Source organism: Mytilus edulis, chromosome 14 (assembly GCF_963676685.1).
Source record: "Mytilus edulis chromosome 14, xbMytEdul2.2, whole genome shotgun sequence".
NCBI lineage: Eukaryota > Metazoa > Mollusca > Bivalvia > Mytilida > Mytilidae > Mytilus > Mytilus edulis.
Genome location: NC_092357.1, coordinates 35,004,353 through 35,031,969, shown reverse-complemented (window position 1 = coordinate 35,031,969; position 27,617 = coordinate 35,004,353). Strand labels below are relative to the sequence as shown.

The 27,617-nt window shown below is 30.8% G+C and overlaps 1 protein-coding gene across 2 annotated transcripts; it reads right to left on the bottom strand.

The window, feature by feature from the left end:
- Window positions 1-9,715: 9,715 nt before the first annotated feature.
- LOC139503087 (uncharacterized) lies at window positions 9,716-27,366 on the bottom strand. Of its 2 annotated transcripts, XM_071292764.1 has the most exons (7): window positions 27,107-27,366; window positions 24,066-24,135; window positions 18,385-18,696; window positions 15,915-16,313; window positions 11,940-12,044; window positions 11,208-11,279; window positions 9,716-10,110 (listed from the first exon to the last, which is right to left on the bottom strand). In XM_071292764.1, the coding sequence occupies exons 2-7, from the start codon at window positions 24,124-24,126 to the stop codon at window positions 10,061-10,063; spliced, it is 999 nt and encodes a 332-aa protein (XP_071148865.1). In that variant the 5' UTR covers window positions 24,127-24,135; window positions 27,107-27,366; the 3' UTR covers window positions 9,716-10,060. The 2 variants fall into 2 exon arrangements, with proteins under 2 accessions (XP_071148865.1, XP_071148866.1); XM_071292765.1 differs by lacking the exon at window positions 27,107-27,366 and having other exon boundaries at window positions 24,066-24,155.
- Between the last annotated feature and the right edge of the window lie 251 nt (window positions 27,367-27,617).

Sequence of the window (27,617 nt, the reverse complement as noted above, 5' to 3'; positions counted from 1 at the left end):
GTATTGTTGGCCATCACCATTCTACTATAAGTTGTTTTGAGAATAAAAATCAGGCAAAAAACGATGTTAAAGACATTCCGAGATCAAGAAGACCCCTCTAACATCTGCTAGGGAAAATCATAAAAAAAGCATGAAATGAAGGTTGGTGAGAGGAAACCCATTGCAAACAATACAATCCTAAAAAGAGAGTGATGACCATACAGGAAGGAGCCTTTTAACAAGAGCTGTTCGGTATCTGCTCATCGCTACTGGTTATCGTGCGATAAGACTATTTCAGGGACCTTTTGTCAAGAACATACACACAGTTTCCCGTATCCAATATAGTGCAGAGCTCGCCAAAGTTGGAAATTAGCATCGTGGAGGAAGATCCATTGTTCCAATGGAATTCGGTTTATCTTCCTTGGCCCGATTGTAGCCCAAATTTGAACTATATCGAGCATATATGGGACACTGTTGGGCGTAAAGTGCACGAAAGGACACCCCAGTCCAAACACGTCATGAAATAAAATATACCTTTCGTCAGGAATGGTTGCTGCTACCTTAGCAACAAATTAGTCAACTTAAGGCAGGAATCAGAAGACGTTAAGATGCGGTTATCCGTTTAAATGAAGGCTGCGCAAAAAGTACTAATTCTTTGGCGTATAACGATCAACCATGATGTGAACAATCATCTAAAGATTAATTTTGAAATGTCTTGACAACAAGTGCAACTACAGTAAAGTTGTAAAGTGCATTTTTTGGGAACAAAAAAACCCTTCATTTTCTTATAAAAAAAATTGTTAGATAAAACATTTTTTTCATACATTTTTTTCTCTCGTTTTAATGCGAATGATATCATTAACTACGTTTCAATATTATTTTACAAATATTTTATCAAATTCCATCCAAACCAAGAGGATGATTTTTCAAGTTTTAAAAAATCAAGGTGTTTTTTCCCATGTGTATATATACATGTATATATATTTTTTTATAACACAATTGAATAATCTTTATTGCACTGTATGCTTTAATAATTTATCTACCTTTGATCATAAGACTAAGTTTTCTTGTGTATACATAAGTTCGTATCCAAAGAGATATATATATATATATCAATTTTATGCCAAAAACCTTGTATTGTACAAGACTATAAAACATCGGTGTTGAAGTGAATATTGACGTCACGAGTCATTAAATATATCTTTTCGATTATAAAAAAAAATCGAAAAGCATGTAATAAATTTTGTCTACAGGACATATTTATTCCTGTGAATTGTGAGTTTATTTCGATGGTTTAATGGAAGACGAAATGTATGCTTGTTAATGATGCTCTTACACTCATAAACCCAATATATTTGATAGACTATTGTGGTGTACTTAAATTGGTATTACTAGTGAAATACTGTTAGTTTATCATTATAAGTAGATACTATAATTGCCGTCACGTAAAATTGGTACCATGTTTTCGGTTGAAATATTTTTCAACAACCGCATTCATTCGAGATGATGTAAATATCATTCCAAAAATCAACTACTGTCATACTTTTTTTTATTGTGTTTGCACTGTAAAATCCTGACCTTCTCATTAGCCAAGATTCTTTTTCATTGTAAAACCGCAATTTTGGTTTCTATGATGATCCCTTATTTACATTACATTCTTTACTCTCCGGTAATATCTTTGTCAATGATGTGATACAATTTCCCGCGTTTTCTAAATTTAAAGAAAGATGACGAAAAGCTCCGTGAGACCTGAGAAAATAAACAGCACATGGAACTCCACGACAACATTTCCGATAATAGCAATGTCGAATTCCACCATACAAAATAATCCTGGATTATGTAAAGGTCATGGTTATACAGTGCAAACACTATAAAAGGCAGGACAGAAGTTGATTTTTGGAATAGTATTTTATTCCCCTAAATGAACAACTTCATCTCGAATGAATGCGGTTGTTATTCAAAAAAACATGGTACCAATTTTACGTGACGGCGAGTATAATTGTAGAAGATATTTTAGATATAAGTGAATTTTTGTGCTGACTTGAATATATCGATTGATTAAACCACAAAATGAAGCATCCATTTTAATGCAATTTTTCATTAATCAACAAAATGTCAAGGAATAATCAAAACAAAGTTATCGGTAGCGTTTAGGGTCTGCTTTTTTGTACTTGCATAGATACATTTAAAATCGATGTAGGTGTATTTATCTGTATTCAGTGATTCAGACAATCTTTTTTAAAACTCCCCGAACTAGACTCAACTAGTATGACTAATTATTTTTATTTGATAATCCGGTTAACTTGCTGAACTTTTTGTTGTTGTGTTTTTTGTTTTAGGAATTTGGAAATTTATCAATTGAAAATATTTTTTTTAAATAATCGAAATAGTCCAACGATAATTCAAATTTGATTTTAATAATATCCATTTTATATGTGGCAACACTAGAATAATTGAAATAAAGCCCTGTTTTCATTTAAGTTATTTTTCGCTATCTTATAACAGAGTCACGGGACTTAGACTATTGGTTTAAGGAATTTCTCACTTGTTGTGCACTAGCACAAATTTTTGCAGAATTATTTTCCCAAAATGTTGCTGAACTATTGTAAATAATAAAAGTGAGTTTCCATTTGTTTTCCAAATTTGTTGTTTTTAAAAGAAAACGGTTCTGTCCAGCTCCTTATACCACCCCTTTTGTTTGGTGTTGCGCATTTTGCTCAGAATGTAATTTTATTTTATGTACTGTTATTTGTGTTTTTGACTTTTTCTTATCTTGCACTGCCTTGTAAGATTGTATTCGAATTATGATGTTTGTTTTTTGTTATAAAAATTCAAAGTTTTTTAAAGAATGAGTTTATATTAATGACTATATCAATGGTAATTCATATCAACATAGAAATGCTGATTACCTAACTGTTGATAATTTGTGGGTAATATTTATATTTAGTAATTTAGTATCGAGTGTATTCACTGTTAACTATATGTCAGTCTTGATCTTAACAAAGGACATCAGTTGATATTCATTTTATATAAAAGATACAAAAATATATAGTATAGTTCAAATAAATTTGTAAATAAATCTCTATCTGAACCTATATATATATATATATAGTCCGATACAATTTGTAATATTTAGGCAGATACAATTAAATTCCGAAAAGTATTTCATGAGACGGATGGAATTTTTCAAGTAATAATTTTATCATAGGGTATTAAAAAGTGCTCAATTTATCAAAAGTCTAGTAGCAATATGTACTTTACTGGACTTTTAAAATATATATAAAATCTCAAATTATCTTCTTAATATCGAGCCTTGTTAAATGGCTTTTTATTTTTTCAAGTGAAGATTTATCAGTATCTCATAATGTACATGCATTTAAACTGGTGTTTTGTGTCACTTAACCTGTCAATCTTAGCATTTTTTTCTTTACTACATGTATGTATGTGGGGTGGGGGAAGGGGATTGGGTCTGATAATACTTTTGCTTATTTCGACTGCAATAAATGGGCTTCAATGTTATTACTTTGTTTGATCATATATATCAACAAGCACTGTATTGCATAGATAGTTCATATTTAATACAATGGTTTTGTATTTTCCGAACTTTATAGTATTTAGCAATTATGTAAAGTTACTGTATGCATTATATAAACAGGCAAATTTGAACTATCATTGCATATTTTACACAATGGTGTTTCTGAACTAGATATTACTGACTATCTTATTTATATGGACTGTGCTTGTTTATAGAGATATGTACATATAAACATTATTTGTTTTAAAGAATTTGATGTATATATAATTCGTGATCTAATGTATAAATATAAAGCTTTTTCTTAATTAAAGAAAAAATATATATATTTTGTGTATTATTTCATTTAATCTCATTAATGGAGGTAATTCTGTACATTTTAAGTATTTTGACATTATCTATATCATTTGAATGTCTAACACATGCATCATTCATACCTCAATTTTGACATAAACTTATATATGAGAGAAAAAAAAATGATATAATCAAAGAAAAAAAAAATCACTTTAAACATAAAACATTTTTTTTACACCTTATTCGACTATCTAGTTGTCCCCATGTATCTGTTTTAAGTTGTGGGTATCACGATATCAATACAGTTGATTTGATATCGACTCCTTATTGACATTTAAAACATTTCAAAGTACATATCTGAAATAGTTCGAAATTTATAGAAACATTTGATCAATTATAAAACTCTTACATTACGTTTCGAAATATTAGATATTATATTTTTTTTTCGTTCTTGTCATGGTGTTGTCGTCAGTTTTGCATTGACTCACTAGTTTGTGTGATTCTTTGACATCTTCTTTATCGTTTTTTAAAATTCTACCGTTTTAAGGAATTTAATTTATATCCCTCATTCATATTGAATTGACGTTTGCCTATTTCGATAAAAGAGGGGCAGAAGATACCAGAGGGACATTCAAATTCATAAATAGAAAATAAACTGACAACGCCATGGCTAAAAAGATAAAAGACAAACAGATAAACACAACATTGAAATATAAAGCATAAGCAACATGAACCCCACCGAAAACCTGGGTGTATTTCAAGGGTAAGCAGATCCCGCTCCATATGTGGCACCCTTCATGTTGCTCATGTCAGAACAAACCCGATAACAAGTCTAATTCGGTAGGTCATATTCGGGAACAGGGAACGGGGTTGTAGATAATAAGGACATAAGGAACATATCCTCTATCCCAATAAACGTTCTTCAACTTTTTTTATCATGTTTTGGTTATCAAATATATTGATCTCGATAATATGCAAATCTGATGCAGTAAAATTGGCAACACACAACAAATCATGCACATACACAAACAAAATGAATATTTTCAACAGTATGCACTGTACCAATGAAAAGTAGCATTGAACATATACATATGTCTTAAACTGGACAGATCCGAGATGTAGTAAGCAAAACCTTGTTGGCAATTATGCTCATGAAACAAAAGTATTTTTTTTTCTTTCAAACAGCTTAGAATTATGAATATTTGATAAATGTACATGTAATATATACTTATACTATGGTATATTACATTTGTACATTTAATATTACCACAACTTGGTCAATACCTCTGTTGGCCAAGTTTAGTCCATATTGGTATTAATAGATCAGTAGATAATACTTCGAATTTGGGATAAAAAAAATACAGAGATATATGAAGGCCTCGTGCAACACTGAAGAGACGCATCTTGTGGTATAAATTTGTATTGTAAATATAATTGCACCATTGTATGTACCGTGATATATATATCATTAGATAATTTATCCACATCTCTACATTTCGCCCTGAGGCTTCTACCACAAATGCAACCACAGTTAATACGTATGGATATATGTATAGGGCTTAAACAGACCTTTATATTTCGGAGCCAAACATAAATTGAAAATAGGCATTGAAATTTAGATAACATGCTATATGAAATGGAAAATATGTTTTGCTTCTCATTTCAAGAACAAGTGAAATAAAGTGAAACAAAACATACAGAAACGTTCATTGCGATATACATATCACATTTTCACAGCACCTCTTATGCCTCATTTTGATAGCTGCTAAAGCAGTTGGAAATAATTAGGAATAGGTACTGCAAAATATTTGGAAGAACGAGCAATATTTCGTGTGAATTTAGTTATTTAGGAGAACGTGCCATTAAAAAAACAAATTCAGACAGAACATAAAACAGACACACATTTTTTCGTCTTTTGTAAATGATTTGTGAGTTAAAAGCAAACTTTTGATAAAGCACGTGTCGATCAGTACTCAGTGTATTTCGTAATGTTGTTTGTGTTTTGATAGTTTTCCGTACTTTAACACGGCATTTTATGTTTTTGTGTTGCGTATGAGTTTGAATATCTCTTTGGTATCTTTGGCATTCCCTTAAGGAGTAAACAGTCCATTCATTAATCATTAATGAATGAGTTACTAGTAGTACAAAGTGATTTACAAACGAGGCCATCACAGTGTGCGAGATCAACAACGCATTTGACATGTAGTTGGGACAAGAGCTGATCCACATTTGAATCAATGAGTGTTCGTAAGAATTGAGATGTTGTATGATTGCCAATGAGACAACTATCATACGTAGTCCAAATTACATTTTTGAGCAATTATGAACTATAACGGTAATCATATGTATACACCAATAACGTTTTTTTTATTTCAATTTGAATTAAGAGCTGTACAGCAATAATCAGTTGTATGAAGTATCTATGTCTTATTATGTCCGTTTTATCCATTGTCAGACATAATCTTTTTCCGAATTCCTTGTTTTCTAAATTTGTTAATTAATCTCGTTACAATTCTTGTCGACTATGTTAAGGTCAACAGATATACTGTTGCCATTCGAACTGTGTATAAGTTAGACTAAATTTTAATAAAATCTAGAAACCACGACACATATTAGTAGATTTAAAATAAGACACGTCACTTATAGGGATTAAGCTGATTTGAAAACATTGATCTCCTCACATGTTAAAGTGGGGTGTATTTTAGAGCTAACAACATGAATAATGACCGATGTAGGATATAAAAACCAAAACAAAAGAAAAAGTAACGAATAAACAACACGAAGTACTACTGGTAAAAAAGAAAACAACACGTTTTATCTATTTCATACATCTGATGCTCTTTTCTATATTTACCTTTATTAGGAACTACTGTTTTGACTATTAGTATATCAAGACTTTTTATGATTTTACTTGTTTACTGAAACCGGAATTGACGTTTGACGGTTAACGCTAAACATGGATAAGTCGGCATGGTTAACATTACTGGAATAAGCCACCGTACTAACATATGAATGCATGGTTGACAAGAGTAAATCCATATGCATCTTTTACGTTGATAACCATTCATACATTCAGCGAAAGCTGTATACCTTTGAAAATCAAATAAGTACCAACGAGAATAAATGATCCCACAGTAACAGTGAAAACCTGATGGACATGGTATGTAAACTCCCCTATACATACGATCAAAATAATATAATGAAACTCATTGACATTAGATGGGAAGAACGTTTTAATATAGAAATTAGTGAAAAAAAGTGGAACAATATATATTCACTAGCTTTTAAATGTATTATAGAAAGCAAACTACAAGCTTTACACGGAATAGTCTCACATAATTATAAACTTTCGTTAACCAATGAATGTGCCAGTTTTAAAGAAATAGAAACTATAAAGCATACATTTTTTGAATGAACATAAATAAAACAATTCTGGAGAGAACTTTCTAATTGATGGTATTAAGTTTTTGGAGTAAAAAAAAAATTGAATAAAGACAGCGTAATTTTTGGTATATTGAATTCTGATAAATTAGATTTAAATTATTGTATTCTACAGGCAAAGTATTACATTAATAATGTAAAGAACACACAGTTAGACAAACTGTTAATATCTGTGCAAGCTTTTCTTAAATTTTTGAAAAAGACGTCTGGAGATATTAGAATATTTATATCTTTTTAAAGACAAACACGATTCATTTGTCGACAGATTTTTTATTTTTTTGGGGGGGAGGGGGGATTAATGGAAGTTATTTCATTAAATTGATTCTTGATATGATCATACATATTTAAAGTTTCCTTTAAGTGTATCATATACTGAGTATTCACATCATTTACTTGTAAATTTTTACTTTGTCTTATTCGTAAAATATCAATAGGATGACAATGCCATCAATATCATGTCAATCACTTATGTATTGTATAAATGTATGTATGCACTGTAGTTTGAACACCAAAAAGATCAATAATAAAAAAAGACATGATCATGATCATAGTAAACCCTCATCAGATATCACTACGGTACAATTAGTTTTATCAACGAAATAATTTAAAGAATAACACACCTTTAAATCTTTTGTAGACGAAACGCGCGTCTTGCATAAATAGAAAACTTTAATCCTGGTATCTATGATAAGTTTATTTAAAATCATATGAAAATCTTGCACAAAATAAAAACATGAAATATTCGACTGATCATTTCCCCAATTTATGCATTGTATATACGAAACATTTACATGCGCATAATAGTCCTGCAACAAAAAGTGAATTTTATTAGACACTGACATCCTGAACTAATATAACATATGTGTTAGATAACTCATTCATGTATATACACATTATTCAAAACTATACTTTTTGTTCCTGTTGCTAATAAATTGGTACCGTTACTGATCCTTTAAACAGATAGATATTTTTTAGATGACTATGCGGTATAGGCTTTGCTCGTTGTTGAAGGCCGTATGGTGAACTATAGTTTTTTCAATTCTTCGCATTTTGGTCACTTGTGAAGAGCTGTCTCATTGGTAATCATACAAATGTACTACATCTTCTTTTTATATATATATAAACCAGATTTATATGTCGCTTTTATTTAATATCTGATTTAATAAAACTTAATCGGGTAACTTAATTTAATAGATGAACCTGTGTAGATCAAAATTAATGATAAATACGAAAAAATAGTTATTTTACGTTTTTCCACTAATTCAATATAATGCATAAAGGTTTGAGATTGATGAAAAAAGGATACGATCTTTATGTCAATGACATATTTATCAAGGACAATGACAAGACATTCGAAAGTCCATATTCAGTCCTCGAAACTAATCAACACAATGTCACAATGTTCAAATTATATGAGAATAAGTAAAGGACCACCAAGACAGTTGTATTTTCAAGTCGTCCTTTTTTAAATTAAATTTGTCTAAGTTTTATGCAAAATTTTACGAAAAAGATTTGTTATCAAATATGTTTTATTCTGAACACAAAACGGTAAATTCATCATTTTTGAATATTTCAAAGAATAAAGTGACCACTGCAACATCATGTTAATGTTCTGGCACTGAGTGCGCATTTGATTTGCAGATTGATGTTAAATAGCCATCCATCACTATGTTTTTTTATTTACCATCGATAGTCAATAAAACTGCTTAGTTGCGACAAGTAAAACACTTACAAAACTAAAGTAAGGCTTAAAAAAGGAGAAAAAACCACGTGGCTGTATTCGTTAGAAACTATAAGAAAGGAACGAAGGAGGCCGGAAATCTTAACATCATTAAAATGAAGCAATAGTTGTGCACATTAAAGTGCTTGAACAAAAACATAAGGTATTACAATTCATCAGCTTACAATATAAATATATATATCTGCTGTCAATATAAATCATAAACATAAAACTGCAAGAGCAGATGGAAACAAATTAAAAACTAGACAAAGTGATGCCCCCGTTCTCCACTCTGAAGAAATAGTACTATTACAGTCAACAAAGACTTTCTTTGAGATATTATTGTGTCTGAGAGACACAAATGTTGCCCTAAAAGACGTAAATTGTTATTTGAAAATAAAAAAAATAATAATTCAGCATGGAAGTATATATGTCTATGGGTCACTGTATGAAGGGATATCCAGAAACGCTTTTCACCTCTTATGCAAGTATATACACCAAACATAACAAAGTTCAACTATTGATAACAATCAAAACTCTGACCTCATGTACACCTTCAATATATATTTAAACAGCTAGCAAAGTGAAAACTTCATAGCATTTAAACTGTAGAAAAAGGTATCTTAAACAACTGTATACACATACTGGGCGGAAAGACGGACAGACGAATGGGCGGACAGAAAGGAAAGAAAAGTTCTCAACTTTCAGCTGGGGGAGCATTTAAATACAAACGAGCACACACAAACAAGGAAGGTGAAGAAACGCTTTAATTTGATAACAGACAACTTTTACACACATTGTTATAAACACCTCCTGCTACGTCTCTATATCGAGAAAGAGAGTTCTTATTCCAATAAATCAAAACCAGTTCTCCCACCATAGTCGGACACAATCTTCAAATGTGTGCCCAAATTCAATTGTAACAATTCATTTGAGAGCAATTTGAGAAAAGCCAGCTATGTTTAATTGTTATTGTCTCTTTCTTTTTTAGCCATAGCGTTGTCAGTTTATTTTCGATGTTTGACTGTCGCTCTGGTATCTTTCGACCCTCTCTTTAACATGTTCACGTGCCTGTTTAAATTCTGGAGTCTAGACTAGACTGTAGCTTCAGTTATAGAAATTTCTTTCTTTGAAATGCATTCTCCTGCAAAGAAAAAAATGCAAAGTTTCAAATGAATTTTGTTTTATTCAAATTTGTTGTTACAAAATGTTGCAATGATTTCTAATTGCGCAAAGTATCTCCCTCAGCCATAGCTCTGATTCTTTGTCCATGTGTCGATTTACCTTTGGTTCCTTTATGTTTAATCATCTCTTTAACTTTTAAACTAGTGTTTAGACTGACAAACATTTGGGCTTCGAGCATCACTGAAGAGACATTAATTGTACAAGTGGGCCTCTGGTGCAGTAAAATTGATACCAATAATAATATGTATATTATGAATAATGTACAATGAAAGTTCGGAAACTCTGATAAAGAAATATTTAAATGTTAAAAGGAATAGCTATAAACAAAATTCCAGCCGTAATTTGTTAAAAATATATAGTTTAAAGTTTTGGACAAAGCATCATTAAATGTCACCAACTTCGGTTGACACTCATCATCAATCTAATATATCCGAAAGATGACGATCATCTGATTGGCTAGTTATTCTTTTCAAAACAGAATGCCCATATTGGTATCGAACTTATTTATGAATTTCTCTATCCTTAGTGCCCTTACATTCATTTGTACTGTTAGTTTTTATTTTAGCAGTATTTCTTTAATTGGCATATATGCAAGAGGTAAAGCTATCTTTAAAACCAGGTTCAACCCATCATTTTTCTTAAAATGTGTTATACAAAATAATGAATATGGCAGTTATATCAAATAGTTCGTTTCTATGTATGTTGGCGTTTGCTTTTTGTAACAGTTCAGTGATTCTGATGTTCACTTTTTTACTCTCTTATAGCTAATAATTATCAAAGGTAACAGGATTATAATTTAGTACGCCAGACGCGCGTTTCGTCTACATAAGACGCATCAGTGACGTTCAAATCAAAATATTTATAAAGCCAAACAAGTACAAAGTTGAAGAGCATAGCTAAGTGTTTCTTAACGTCACGTAGTTGTATTCACCAAACCCAAGTCTTTAACAAAATATAGGTTGAACCAACGCCGTGCGCAATGTCAGAGCAGTGAATTATATGTAATAGTTTTAAAAAGAAGTGTAATGAACCATTGATTTGTTTTTAATTGCTTACCTTGAGACGATTGAAAAAGATTTTCACGTTCCACCTTGTTTATGTCATGTATGTTGTTCTTGTCCTTTGTTTCTGAAATATAAAAAAATCTTTTACTAAGGGTCCAGAGAAATTTCGGGTTGGAGCCACCCATAGTTTATTTTAATTTGTTTAAGTCAAATTAAAATCGTCAAAAATTAGATCGACCTTATTGACGGTGGATATTCCACTACGACCTTACTGGATCTGCACGCGAAGTTTATAACACAGTTAACAATACATACTTCAAATATCCAGAATGCCCGTCAAATCTTAAGTTGGATGTACATAGAATTTTAGGAATAATATTTCGTACAATTGCCCAATAGTTTTTTTCTGTATGTTTTTAGAAAAAAAAACTTGATATCGACAAATCGAGGCAAAAATACCAGTGGGATATATAGAAAAGATAAGAATATATTATGTTCATTTTTAATTAAGATTCAATGTTTGTTTTTTGATTTTTTTGTAATATTATTGACATGACTTTCGACTGTATCTGGTAAAAGAATATTTTTGCAGATGATGCAATAGATATCTTATTGTTGGTATACTCCAAAGGGATTGACGAGTTTTTAATCTTGTTTAAATGACTTTCGAACAGAGGACTACTGTTGTCTTTATTTACCAAACATATCACTGTATGAAAACAAGATTACATTTGGTACATACTAGCACAACAAAAACAATTTATTGAGGCTATGATTTATTTACCTTTTCCTGTGTGTTTTCGTTTGACAATAAATCTTACAAAAACTGCTATCAAAACACATGTCGCTATTGGAATCAGCGTAGCCATCAAGATTAAACTTAGGTTTTCTGAAAAGATGGACATAAATACATGTATAGTATAATGAAATTGTAAAGAGGACTGCTATCATACGTTTATTGATCAGTATTTAGATAAACAGCATTTGTAGAGATTTTGATGCTACAACTTTTTTGAACTAAGTTTTACTTTGCATATTGATGTGTGCTTGTTTATTCTACACAAATTGCCTAGAGGTATACGGAAAGTGTTGAGATCTCACAAAACACGTTTATCCCCCGCCGCATTTTTGCCCCTGTCCGAAGTCAGAAAACTCTGAATTTTTTAAGTCTTGTATGATTTTTAATTCTAGTTCATTTATATGTGTTGGAGTTTAATATGAAGTCCGTTTTCATTTATTCAGAACACATTTTGTTTAGCGACCAGATAAAGCACACCCGTGGATACGGGATTTTCTCGCTATGTTGAAGACCCACTGGTGGACTTCGGCTGTTTTCTACCATATTCGGGTTGTTGTCGCTTTAACAAATTCCCCATTTCCATTCTCAATTTAATATTACATAAATGTTTGCAATCCTGTGGAAACTACAAATATAACGATTATAAACATTTCACAGATATAAAATATTAACTAGCATTGAAAGCCAAAAAAAATCCCTCAGACTATGTAATTTATTATTCACGTTTTGTATGCATATGAAATGAGGTGAACGATATAAGTCGACATCAACCCGACAACGCCATGGCTGAGAAAGAATTAAAAAAAATAGACAAACAACAGTACACAAAACACAACGTAAAAACAAAGACTGTGCAGTATGCAACACGAACCCCAACAAATACTGGGAGTGGTCGCAGGTGCCCGGAATGCAAGAAAGGTCTTGCTTTATATGTGGTATTCGTTGTGTAACTCATGTAAGTTCAAACCAGGTGATTAGTCTAAATAAATTAGTCATATTCTGGTGAAAAGTATGTGTAAAAGCTTTTGATTTTGCCTTTGATAAGGATCTTTCTTATTTTATAGTCCTTGGATGTCGATATATTTGATGTATTACTTTTTTTCTATTACACTAATGACCTGGAAATGTTTTTGCTTATTCGATGTATAACTATTGGACAAAGGTATACCACTGTTGCCTTTATTAAGTCTTTTTCCTAGTTGATTTAGGTGTTTGAGCCGACGTGGTCAGTCAAGCCCTTTCAAATTATTTTACAGCCTTGTTTTATGATGTGTCGTACACAATGTCTCTCTTAAGGGGGAAAGGTTTAGCAGACACAACCAGGTTTACATTTTTGCACCTTTATGAATATCAGTCAATGAGTTAACAGTCACGATCATATCATTATAACGTGGTAGTTTTTGGCTGCTGTCTAAAATATTGTTTTTTGCTTATTGTTTTTTTCTATAAATCAGGCATTTGTTTTTTTTCGAATTTTTTAACATGTTATCTTGCTTGGACAATTCATAGTTTACTATACTGTTCTGCGGATTGTCGACTGCCGAAAATATACTTATAGTTGCTTACCACGTCTTAGGATCTTACATATAAATTGCATAAACATAGTCAATAAAAATCACTAATAATTGACGCTTATTAGACCTCCAAATAAATTTAAGGTCTTCTATTTGTTAAAACACCCAAAATTGACATATTTTTTTAATATTATGCTTAGGCTTAGGTATAATCTTAGGATAAACTGTTGATATTGTGTGCACAACGATTAAGTTTGTATTTGTTTGTTTGTTTGATTTTTATGGTATAAACATTGGTATTAGATATTGATTCATTAATGTCCATCAGAAATATCAAACAGAAAAATGTATTAGGACGTTTTAAAAGGATTTTTCTACAAACAGAAAACAAACAGACCTTTTTTGATAAAATTGTTATTTGATAAGTCATCCTTCCAATCAATTTAATCCATTCTTTGCTCGTAAAAATATGTTTGCTTAAATTCGTGTTCATGATTGTGACAATTGATAAAACGAATTGACAATTAGAAACACTAAGATTCGATGCATCAATTTAATAAAGGCTAGACAATTATATACAGTTGTCAAAAACTAAAATATTAAAAACAGCCTATTTGGTCTCTATTAGACATGTGCACCGTAAGCCGATACCGAAACCGAAACCGAAACCGATACCGAAACCCAAAATAGCAGTGAATGATAAATGTTTATAATGTTAATTGGTCCTTTATACTGTTTGAAATTTGAATTTAAAAGACAGAGTATTTCTTCAATTCATCAATCCACACGAATCTATCAAACAGCAAAGTTAAATTCAATCATTATTTAATTACCCCAATGGAAGTAATACACAATTTTAGATATCGATACAATTTATTTATGATGTACATTAAGCATGTTTCGTCGTAGGGAAATAGCTGCACATAGTTCTACAACATGTGCAATAACGGTCCGGCTATGTCTATAAAGAGAACTTGCTATTTAATAAATGTGTATTCGTCTTATGAAATGTTTTACTCAAACTTTTCTGCACGAATCTTTTTATCGACAAATTTTCGTTCATCCTCTGCCAATTCTTTGCCAATCAACCGTCATAGATTCCCATGTGTCAGCTGACGGATATGCCATCACTGCTCTGAAAACTTGATGAAAAATTGGCCAAAATATGATGGATAGCTTTATTAAATTTTAAAGTTTTGCTTACACCAAGAAGAAATAATAAGCAGTATTTTGAAAAATATAAAAGGCTACTGGTCGCTACTATAAATAGTATGCCCATCACAAATGTGTTAAAGTCAGTTTTTATTTTCATAATAACAATTTAAGCTATGAAATGATTTGCCTAAAAGTTGAGGGTTAATATTGAAGAACCTAGCTCATCAAGAGGGGAAATCAAATGTGTTCCAGAGAAAGAAATGTAAAGCAAATGAAGAGAGAAAACACAATTTGTTTTCTCGTTTGAATTGTTTTACATTGTCTTATCGGGGCCTTTTATAGCTGACTATGCGGTATGGGCTTTGCTCATTGTTGAAGGTCGTACGCTGACCTATATTTGTTTAATGTCTGTGTCATTTTGGTCTTTTGTGGACAGTTGATTATCAATGAGACAACTCTCCACAAGTAACCAAAATGACACATAAATTAAAAAAATATAGGACACCATACGGCCGTCAACAATGAACAAAGCCCATACCGCATAATTAGCTATAAAAGGCCCAGAAATGACAATGTAAAACAATTCAAACGAAAAAAAAAAACTAACGGCCTTATTTATATTACAAAAATGAACGAAAACAAATATGTAACACACACACAAACGACAACACACCTGAAGTACAGGCTTTGGACTTGGGACAGGCACATACATTCATAATGTGGTGGGGTTAAACATGTTAGCGGGATCCCAACCAAATCTATATCCAAATCTTAATTGTAGATTACTTACTTTAGTGTATTTATTACTCGTTGAACTAAACTATGGCTTTTTGATAGATTCATGTAAAATGTGAAATTGAATTAATACTCCATCTATTGATTTAAATTTTAAACAATAAAAAGAGTTTAGTTAATCAAACATTATTAACATTCACCCTTTACCTTACTACTATTTTTGGTTTCAGTTTCGGTATCGGTTTCGGTTTCGGTATCGGCTGATTGTGAACATGCCTAATAAAATGACAACGTCCTTAAGATATTGTGTAAGTGCAATCAACGTTGTTCAGCTTTATCATTCCCTATTTTATCTATTGCCTTAAAATTATAATTCTTGTCTTTAAAAAAAAACCGTTATCAGGTTGACAAAAAAATGTTGTTTGGTCATTATATTTTGTAATATACACAAACAAAAACTTACGACCATACAATTGAATCAATATCTGTCAAAAGGTAGTTTATATATACATCCATGATATAGTTAGAAATGTATTCATTATGATCGGTAGCTTACCTTTATCATTAACATGGTTAACTTCTTTTTGACCTGCTATACTACGAGATGATAAATTGAATGAATGATAACTTTTGACACTTTTCTGTAGACTTACACTCTCGTTTATGTTGATAAAGTATGTTGCTGTTTCGAAACCATATCGACATCGGTAAGTTATATTAACATCTTTCTCTGTTATATTGAATACTTTAAGACTGAACTCATTTCCGGGAAGAAATGTTTCTTCATACTTTCTACGATTATTAATTCGGCCGTTGTAGCTTAATAGTTGGTCATCATTTCCCATTGACCATTGTCTTGTAACGTCTCTATCAACTGTGCTTATCCCATTTACCATGCATGTCAGTATGATATCTCCACCGAATATAATGAAATCGGCTACCAATCTCAATGACACTGAAAAAAGCAGGAAAATAACTATTCTTTTTACAAGAAGGTAACACCTCCCGAAACGAAAGCTTTTCTTTATAAGCTAGAGTTAGAGGAGGGGATAAGGTCTCTGCGCAATGCTAGGCGGTGTTGTCGTAGAAGTTAGAAATAAAAAGTACAGGTTCCAGCCCCGGCGCCGGGGAGGACGTTGAGAACCAAATCTACTCTAACATCGTTAGGTTTATTTTCTAGACACTTTATATACGTTATAGATAATGCATATTTTAAGGTTGTTCTTGTCGTAGAACACCCCGAGATGTATTCTACGACAAGAAAAACCTTGAAATATGCATTATCTGACTTATATACCGTCAAAAAAATTTATTTTTTATAAAGATCTGCAAACTTTAGTATCCTATTTTACCGACAACACTAAAGTGGGATATTCCTTTCTAATGCGTTCATGTTTTAATACGCCCTACGGCTCGGCTCATTTAGAATGTGAAATAAAACTCACAAATGAATCTAGATATAAACCTTTTAAAAAATGTTATCCATACACAATACAAATATTACTGTAACTGCATGAAGTAAGACACAAATGTATTGTTACCATCCGATAACGGTGTATGACAAATACAAGACACATTGTAAGTAATTTTTTGTACCACTTAGTTTATGGAAAAGGGGGAGGGGTATGTTTTTTTTCTATTTGTAATGTCATTAATATTTCTATCGCGGAAAAGTGGTTATTTTTTTTTAACAATTTTAATTGAATCGAATGAAAAATTCAGAAAGATTGTCTTTTGAAAAGCAATACATTTTATTAACAGATAATCAGGATATAATGATATACCCTCCGCAGCCGACCCTTTTCTCGAGTTACGTTAATATTATTCAATAGAATATAAGATTATCTTATTAGTTGATCATTTGATAGAGTAAAAGGTATACATAAATTTAAAAAAGTTAAGAACTGACACGAAGACGAATATAAATACATGTAGGTCACAGTATGATTTCCTATTCAGCGTTTATCGTCCTGAACATGCATGACGTATTTGCCAGTGGACGTTAAGCAAGCAAGCAAAAATCAATCAACCTATTCAGTGTGACTTATTAAGATTTTCAAAATCTAACACACGAATAGGTTAAATCTGGCTTTTTATTTATGAAAGTCTATATTAAAATGCATCTCACATATATGATAATATTTCTTTATTGTAGCGACAAGTTAACAAAACTTCACGTTATTTGTTTCTAAAATTAGAATGCGGACAATGAAGGTTTCTTTAACATCTATCATCGATTGAACTTTAAAAAATAAATTTCCAAATCGGCAACAAAAAACTATCAGACGAATAAAAATTTGAAGTAAATTATAGATTGCACTTTTATCAAGGAAAATAATGACCTCACACAGGTCATTATTTTATGCCTTTGAGCATATTTCATTGAAACATGGTATCGTCCGGGTTGATTCTGAAAAAGAATGACCTGTCGTTCTGAAAGAAAATAACTCCATATAGGTATATAATTGTAACGTATACATCTTCAGTAGAGATCATTGAATAATTTGGCTAATTTTAACCCATTGCTCAAAAGTCATCTCAATTTGTTAGTTTTTTTCTTCCAGAAAGTAAACTTATGATATAAGCCTGTACATGCTATACCTAACATTGGAGAAAAGTTTGCGCAATTGTAGTTTACCGACGTTCAAATTTCATTAATCGGTTAACAAAAAAAAAACTATTCAGGTTAATAAATACAAATTGAGAAATTCGTACGAACTTTAAAAGAAACAAAGTCGGGTTTAACATCATTTTAAGTATTTTCTTCTATGCCCGAATCTTTTAATATGTTACAATCTGTATAATCACAGTTCAGACAATAAGTCTATTATCTAAATCAAGAATAATTGTATTGTTCAAAACATTCTAAATTTTCATGATTTGTTCTCCCATTTTAATTTGTTTTGCACTTTAACTACTCTTAAATTATATCACCTAAAAAAACATGATGAACTTTATTTTGTCCATCATATATAATCACGCCTTTACATTTTCCTTACTTAATATATATAAGACACTATACTTACAAAACAATTTGGGTTTATCTGCTTCAATCAATTTACTTGCTGCATCAAATCCATAGCGACATTGATAAACTACGTTGAGATCTGATTTCGTTATATTGAATACTGTAAGACTAAACTCATTTCCTGGAAGTACCTTTTCTTTATACTTCCTGAGATTATTTATTCGACCATTGTAGCATAACAGCTTGTCATCATCACCCATGGACCACTGTCTTGTTGTTGTGATGTCGATTGTTCGTATACCATGGACTGTGCAGGTCAGTACGATATAATCACCAAACGAAATTGTATCGATATCCATTTTTAATGAAACTGAAAAGGACCAATCTAAATATTAATGATGATAGTGAGTTGATCGTTTCATGATACGAACATATCCCTATTAACTTTGATTATTAGAAATAAATTGAGTTTTATATTATTGGATGTATGTTCGTTAAAGGTCAAACTATTTGGCTATACATGTAGAAAATTTATTTCAAACGGAATAACACATCCATAATTTTACGGTAATGTTGTTAACAAAGCCAAATAAACTGAACGATGCTTTAAATACACTTACTCTTAAATGTTATCAAATTCAAAACTGTTGTCGAATCTATCAGTAATGCTTAAATTGGTGAAGATAAATATTTTGTTTTGATCTTAATAAAACCATACTAAATATGATTATTATACACATATGTTATTTCACAGGACTCGATTCTGACTATACTTATATTTTAGCACTTCACAAGGTCATAGTTTTCTCTGACTGCTTATGTCGTCTTTTCACTAAATCAATTAAGTGTTGGATGTGTACTGATTGGTATTTTAGTCTTAGATACATGATCTGATTTATGAAGTATTATCTATTGGATTTGACCTACGAGCTGCGAGTACTTTCATATGTCTTTTTTATTGTTAGGGATGAGAGATGAATAAATACCCTCCCACGTTCTTGTCTGTTGTTTTGTGTGGTGCTTTTTCTACTTTGTATCAGTCTGATGAGTTAATATAATAAATTTAGGAAGATGTGTTATGAGTGCCAATGAGACAACTCTCCATCCAAGTCACAATTTATAAAAGTAAACCATCAAGGTCAAGGGATGGTCTTCAACACCATGCCTAGGCTCACTCCGAACAGCATCTATAAATGGCCTCTCAAAAAAGCTATTGTTAATCCACTCAAACGGTCTAATCTCTATACAAAAAACGAGAAACGAGAAACACTTATGAACCACATAAACAGACGACAACAACTAAACATCAGATTCCTAGCTTTTTTAACTGATTTTTATGGTTTGTTTTTATGTAACTATGACACCATTGTCATGTGTTATATTAAGAGGAAGGGTTGATCGCTCACAAACATGTCTTAACCCACAAACTTCTGTGTGGGCCAGACCCAAGTCAGGGGCATGTAATTCTGAGGTTGTCGTTGGCTATTGCTCTGTTAAATCTGTTTTTCGTAAATGTTTTTGGTAGAAATAAGGTTGCTAGTTTTCTCAAATAAATCAGCTAATATCTTCCAGGTCGGTCCCTTTTATAGCCTACAATATGAGAAACGTGAAACACTTATGAATCACAAAAACAGACGACAACAACTGAACATCAGATTCCTAGCCTTTTTAACTGATTTTTATTGTTTGTTCTTATGTAACTGTAACACCATTGTCATGGGTTATATTAAGAGGAAGGGTTGATAGCTAACTCACATGTCTAAACCCACCTCGTTCTGTATGTGTCTGTTCCAAGTCAGGGGCATGTTATTCAGTGTTTGTCGTTGGCTATTACTCTGTTATATCTGTTTTTCGTAAATGTTTTTGGTATAGATTAGGTTGCTTATTTTCTCAAATAAATATGTTAATATCTTTCAGGTCGGGACTTTTATAGCCTACAATATGATATGGGGTTTTTTCGTTATTATAGGCCGTACGGTTACCTTTAATTGCTAAAATCCATTTGATTTAAACTTTGGTGGATAGTTGTCTTATTGGCAATCATACCACATCACCTTATTTTTATATGTGTTTGTCTCACAGTACTTTTCAATGAAGATATTACTGAAATTGAATTGGACACGTTTATCTTTTTCATTAAAAGAATGCATGCTTGTATTATAGCATTTAAAAAAAAGTGTTCATACTAATTTTCATATATTACATGTATTTTTGATATGTTAATATGACAGATTCTAACTCATTTGAAATAATACAGTTTAATTCACGCGTTAAACATCAGTAAATGGATCGACTGTTCTAATCTACAATGTCTATAATGGCCTACATTATTGTGTTGTGAGCCGTTAACACATTTATGTTTACTTAAATTCTCGCTCAACATGCTCGTCCGAATTTAAAACATTTCTTTACCAAATCCTTGGTATAATAAATAAAACAAAACTCTAGATACAGGTTCAGTTGCTCGCTGTAACTTTTTCTTTTCTAGTAAGCAATATTTAATAACACTATAAACCAACATATTATACATTGTTATAAGTACAAACACATTTGTCCAATACATTTAAATGGACTGAAATAAAACTAGGTATTATAATCATATACATTCTTATGACACAATAAACTGCAAACTTTCGTAGTTACTGTGAGCACTTTCGATGAAATGACACCCACCAATTGTTTTTATCTAATATAACGAGACCCCACCTTTTAAGCCGCCAAAGTATTTCACGTGCATATTTTACCCATATATATATTTATTACCAAAAACAAGAACTCGTTATACAAGAACTCCCACTAACCAGTTTTTAACTTATAAATAGTATAACTATAACACAGGGGAAAACCCAAGTCTCAACGGAAAGAAATTTAATTAACTTATACCTGTGTATTTCTTTTTTTTTTGTCAAATTTATTTCTAAATATTTATAAACTGCAAAGAAACTATTCAAGTAGAACACCAAATTTAAAATCAAAGGATTTCAATAGCTTTCATTTAGTCATGAAAAAAAATATAAATAGTTATCAGATGTATCATTCATCTCACCATTTTGTCTATATATATTTCATCGATCATGATGATTCAATACACTTAATTTGTCAAGGTGAGATGTTTTCCCCTACAGTATATAAATGTCAACCCATTTTCGTCATTTTTTTTTCTGTTTTTTTAATCTAGATTTAGAAAATGATATTGTTTTTGTGATATTAAATGTTATATATATATATTTCATCATTTTCATTCTAGCATTAATTTTCCTTTGAAGATCAAATAGAAAAGAATACTTTTAAATATTTGTTCGTTTCTTATCTTTAAGTAAAAGTAATTCAACGTAGGTGGATATCTATTTTTACCACAAAAGGACATAAAATCCTACCATCTTTGATGTTTGGACTTGAATATTAAACCTGTGGTTATTGATATTAAGAAATGCAATTTTATTAAGTGTATAAAAAACTTATTCTAACTGTGAGGGATACGTTTGAGGTTAACACAGATTCACATTGTTTGCCAGTTACTTTATATACTTTTTATCGTTATTTGTCAAATGATTGCACCCTGGGTTAATCAAAGAAATACCTGGCAGTGAATGTTTGTTAAATGCAAATATATTTCTCAACGTTTTTAGATTAAGATAACGTGATGACAATTGCAAATAGAAGTCCTGGTCCTTATGTATAGTATACTTTAAATACTTTAAGCAACACGACGGGTGCCACATGTTGAGCAGGATCTGCTTACCCTTCTGGAGCACTTGAGATCACCCCCAGTGTTTGGTGGGGTTCATGTTGCTTAGTCTTTAGTTTTCTATGTTGTGTCTTTTGTTCTATCACTTGTCTGTTTGTCTTTTTATTTTTCAGCCATGGCTTTGTCAGTTTATTTTCAATCTATGAGTTTGGCTATACCTCTGGTATCTTTAGTACCTCTTTTAAATAGTATTTCAATATTGGGATATGTATTTTATGAAGAAGCATGTGATACTTTTATCAAACTTCTCAAACAGCATTTTTGCGAACGAACAACAGAAATAAATACAACATAGATTATACTGCCAATAGCGCAGAATGTCTGATTTTAAGATACAAGAAAAGACTTCTGATTTTCTGCAATTTTCCCTACTTTTTACTTTTCCAGATTGTAATATTTTAAATTGGTGTAAATTCTCGTGAAGGGGAATACATGTATAAAAGAAAACACTTGCTATGTCCACGCGCCCGGCTCTCCGTCCTTTTTTTTTATTAGTTTAAGCGATGTCGTCAGTTTTTGTTAAATACATTGATTTGTCCCTTCCTAATCGATATGTGAAATTTGAATATCGATAGATTAGTTTTGCCTTGATATATGTACATGTTTTACTGTGCGTATTGTTGTGTGTTCGGTTTTTTTTTCTAAATTGGCTTGAGGTATAAGCGGAGGGTTAAGATCTCCAAAATCATGTTTAACCTCGCCGCATTTTTGCGCCTGTCCCAAGTCAGGAGCCTCTGGCCTTTGTTAGTCTTGTAATATAATTAATTTTAGTTTCTTTTATATATTTCGGAGTTTATTACGTCGTCCATTATCACTAAATTAGTATACTTCTTGTTTAGGCGAAAATTGAAGCACGCATCCGGGTGCGGGATTTTCACGCTGCATTTAAGACCCCTTGGTGGCCTTCAGTTGTTATTTTTCCCTTGGTCTGGTTCTTGTCTCTTTGAAACATTCCCCATTTCCATTCTCTATTTTATCTACACCAAGTGCTTTTCAACAATTAATTAATGATTTCGGTCTGTATTTCTTAATTCATATGCGTGAATTCTGTAAATATAGTCCTTACCCTCGTGTATGCAATCAGCAGGCAAACTTGATGGGATTATTTTCAGTATTTTCGTTATTGGGAAATGAAATGAGATCAGTGTCTGTAATTACCCTTGATATTTTGTAAACAACTTTTTTCTTGATACATATGAAGCCGACTTGCATAGGACTTCCGATACAAATCGTAAAGAAACTGACAACTAGCATATTCTGTTATTGTACAACTCTGTGTATTGTCAATGCTCTTAAACTAGGTAACCTAAAGTAATTTGAGGAATATATACCACATGAACTAGCTTAAAAAAAAAAAAATACAATACACAAAGGTATGACTCCCTCCCGTCATGCTAAGCACAAATTAACCTCAAACTTTTGCTAGGTTTATTCAGTTCAATCTAAAGATTTCTTTTCACTATATTGTTAAAACTTAATTGGACTTCACTGTTCTGGTCTGTTATCTATGGTAATGTTTGACATTTATTGAGCTGCCAACTTTCTTTTATATATTTAACTAATTTATACACACTTCTGGGTTTCAGTGATTGATGTCTTTTTAATTTCAAGGAAACAACGCCTTATCTGGTAACAACATTTATAAAGTAGATACACACAGGTTTAAATAAAACCATGTTCGTGTAAAATTGTTTTTGTGACGTTTTCACTTATTTCATTTTCAATTTAAAAAAGAGATTAAAAAAAACCCAGATGTATGGCAACGAGGCAAATGATAAATGACAAGTATAACCACATGGCAAATTTAATGACAATATTCTGTACTCTATAATCAACAGGTGTCAATGCAATGTTATAATTTTAAATTATAAAGGCATTTGCAGAGGACTTTAATAATAGGATATTTGAAAATCCATTCCGTTAATTTTAAACACGTTTTGGAAATATAGTATCCTGTGTAAATGTATTTATGAACATATAAGTCTACTAACCTTGACCATTGATTCCAACTATAAATAGCATAAAGCTGAATATGTAATGCAGAAAAGGCATTCTTCTCAACTACAAATAACAAACAGTTCGTAAATAGAATGATTTATAAATTAATGAAAGTGTCGACGGGGGTTAATTTACAGAATAGAGAATATTGGCAAAAATGTTCAAAGAATAGAAAAAAAAACCAAGCAAATAAGGAATAGAAATTAACGAGGAGATAACATCACATGAATAGAGAAGTATGCAACTCATAGGCAAACAGTATAAAGAATAGATAATAATGGCCCTAAAACTTGAAACATAGATATGAAGGACGCCCATTCAGATCCTCCTTCATTTTTTCTAAACTGCCTTAATTAAGTGAAGTTTATTATTACAAAATAGCAAGATTTGTTCATATTTTATTTTATTTACCTTACACACTACTTTGGTGTAATAAATAATAACACATACTATGAAGATTCTCCATTTTATTCAGTAATTAGCTTTAAAATGTTTGTATGTTTGTCCCTATTGCGATAATATTGTTAAAAGTAAGACAAGGACAGCTCTAACGTCTTTATCCTTTGGGCGGGTCAGTAATTTAACGTAGACATGTATGTGAAAAAAATATTTGAGATAAAACAAGTACAGTTTAAAATGATATTTCAAGTTTTAATTCGCATATACTAAGTGTTTTATTGATATTAACAGAATGAAATTTTATTTCAAAACTAAGCTGATTTATTTGATTAAATTTGCATCTACGAGCTGACATGACGAAAAAAAAATCTACAAATTAAAGATGAAACTACCATGACTGTAATTGATCGAAATACGCAGCTTTTACCAGGTTATATTATATATGAATGAGAAAAAGTGTAAAATTTTTGTTTTTTTATACATGCATAACTTTTAAGAACCGTCTATATGTTATTATTATGGCAAAACAAATATCAACCATACCTTAAGTAACTTTAACATGTTTAATTCACAGAAACATTAATGAATTTAGGCGTGTAGTGTCGTGTATTTCATTTACGTATTTAATGCTATACTACGTTTAGTGTGGGCAGATAAGATAACTGGCACTTTAAAATAAACGATGTTTAGAAATAAATGCTACAAAAAAAAAAATAACAAAAGTCAAACATATTGCAAACATTTTATTCCTTTAAAGTTTGAAGTGCATGGTCATAAATCGCGTTTGAGTTGAATATACCAACCATCGAATTCCTTAATAAAATCGTATCAAACACTAACGTAGAAATTTTAAATTCAATTTCAACAAGTAATAGATATTAAAAGTATTCTAACTTGTACCTAAAGTGTTACACATTTAAATTTCAATGAATTTGATATGTTTATCTTTTTGTGAACACAAATCAATACTTTAACCAAATAAATTGCATGTTAAAGACATCTAATTAAAATAATAAAAATCATCAATCTTTCAATCCAAGGATTAACTCATTTTGCATTGTGGCAAAACCAATTATCAATTCATAACTAATAATGTATATAAACGTTTATGTACGGTTATGTTATGTGTCATGTTGATATTATGTTACTAATATTGACCTCAATTTGATAAAAATTTACCTGATAGTAAAAATGCAAAATGAACCGTTGAAAAGAATGTGACCTTTAAGGATGAACACTCAAGTTTAAAAATGTACATAACTTAAAAATCGTGAATGAGAAAAAGTACGGTATTTGGCTGAACCTGATGAAAGAAACATTTAAGACAATTGAAGTCAACAAAATCTGTTATAAATTTGTAAGAATGTATGTGTTTCTAGTAGGCTATTTTCATCAAATAAAAACCGTTGTCGTTAACTTTTACAAACCTTTACTACTCTGAAATTCCTGGGATACATTTGATCAAAGTTACAATCATTCTTGTGCCCGTCTGTGAATCAACATAGCTGACATGGCCAAAATCGAACATAGGAAAAAACATTCCAGCAGCTGAACTAATATTTGATTTTATTTATTTGATCAGTGTGTTTATTTTTTTAAATTTCAGTTGATACTAAAATCAATGAAAACCATGACCAGTATAATTGTGCATTAGTGAAAAAAAATCGTGTTTTCAAACTTTTGAACAAAATAGGACAGATTTAAAGAAAGCATGTTAAAGATATTTAGACATACGAATACACATTTAATTATTGTCAGAAAGGAGGTTGTCTAGATATGAGTGAAGAAGAAAACAATATAAAAGTGTTTGTTCAGATTTTTTTCAGGTTTACGGGCAATCATATCCGCAATATACATATTTCTAGGGTTACTCTTTCAAATACAAGTGAAAGCATTTAGATGCCCCACCCCATCTACAAAAAAATAAAAAAAACATTTGGATAACAGTGTTTTCAAATTTTGTGATCATGCAATATCAAATGCTAAATCTGAACTCATTATGTTTTTGGTTATACGATTTCAATCTATGACTTCATACATCAATTAAAGGACATAAAATATTACAAAATTGCAAATTATACAAATTTAATCATTTCACGGTTGAAGCAGATAAATATAATAGAGGACATAACTCTCCTTAATACATTTTTATACATTTGTTTGCGCTCTATGTTTTATTGGACAAAATTACTCGAAAAGTTGCCTAGAATTAAATCAATTGTAACAAAGCTATTTGTTTTCATCAGTTTAATGACGTCTATGTCAAATCCACTTTTTAAATCGTCCTTAGGTTCACGAGACAAAATACGCTCACAATAATCCGACCTCTCTGCTAGCCGCAGAATGATCAGTTACACAGAATATTTTTATATAGTTTAATTCTAATGTGAAAAGGTTTTGATCAATTTATTAAAAAAAATAGCTGTTACTGATTACAGATAGCATAACCTATAATACATTATTATATCTAAGGCGTTTATTGTACACAATCTTTTTAATTTTAAAAAATGAACTTGCTTTACGACCTTCTGTCTTCCTAAAATTAATTTTAAACAAAGAAACTCTCAAAAATATTGTTTACTTTATATCTTTACTTTAAAATAAATATAATTTAGATTATTAAAAACAAACTTACCTGATCAGAAATATTAAATCTTGATCGATCTATATAAGAGTAAATCGATGATTATTAATCCTTAAACTTGAACTTTGTATATGTCAAACTCATCCTTTTTTCCCACAACTATTTTATATATTACATACCTTTAGATCGTTTATCTCCGCCCTCAGTTATTTGTGGCAATTTAATCACTTTCACAGCTATTTACTTTAATTATAAGTTACAAAAGGTTACACTGGATTTTGATAATGCCAGCATATGACCTTCAAACTCTTAATCAAAATTCTGTAAATTTTAAACAAAATTGAAGAACATGCTTTATAATATTTACGTACATTCAATACATTTATGCTTGTCCCTACAAAATATTAACCTTGTTATGCAACCAATAGAATACAAAGTACCTAAATATCATGTTTCACATAATTAGACATAAAACGTTCTACAAGGTCTATTTAAAAAAAATATCTAAACCTAGTAACAATATATTACAAATCATAATACACCAGTATGTACATTGACATTT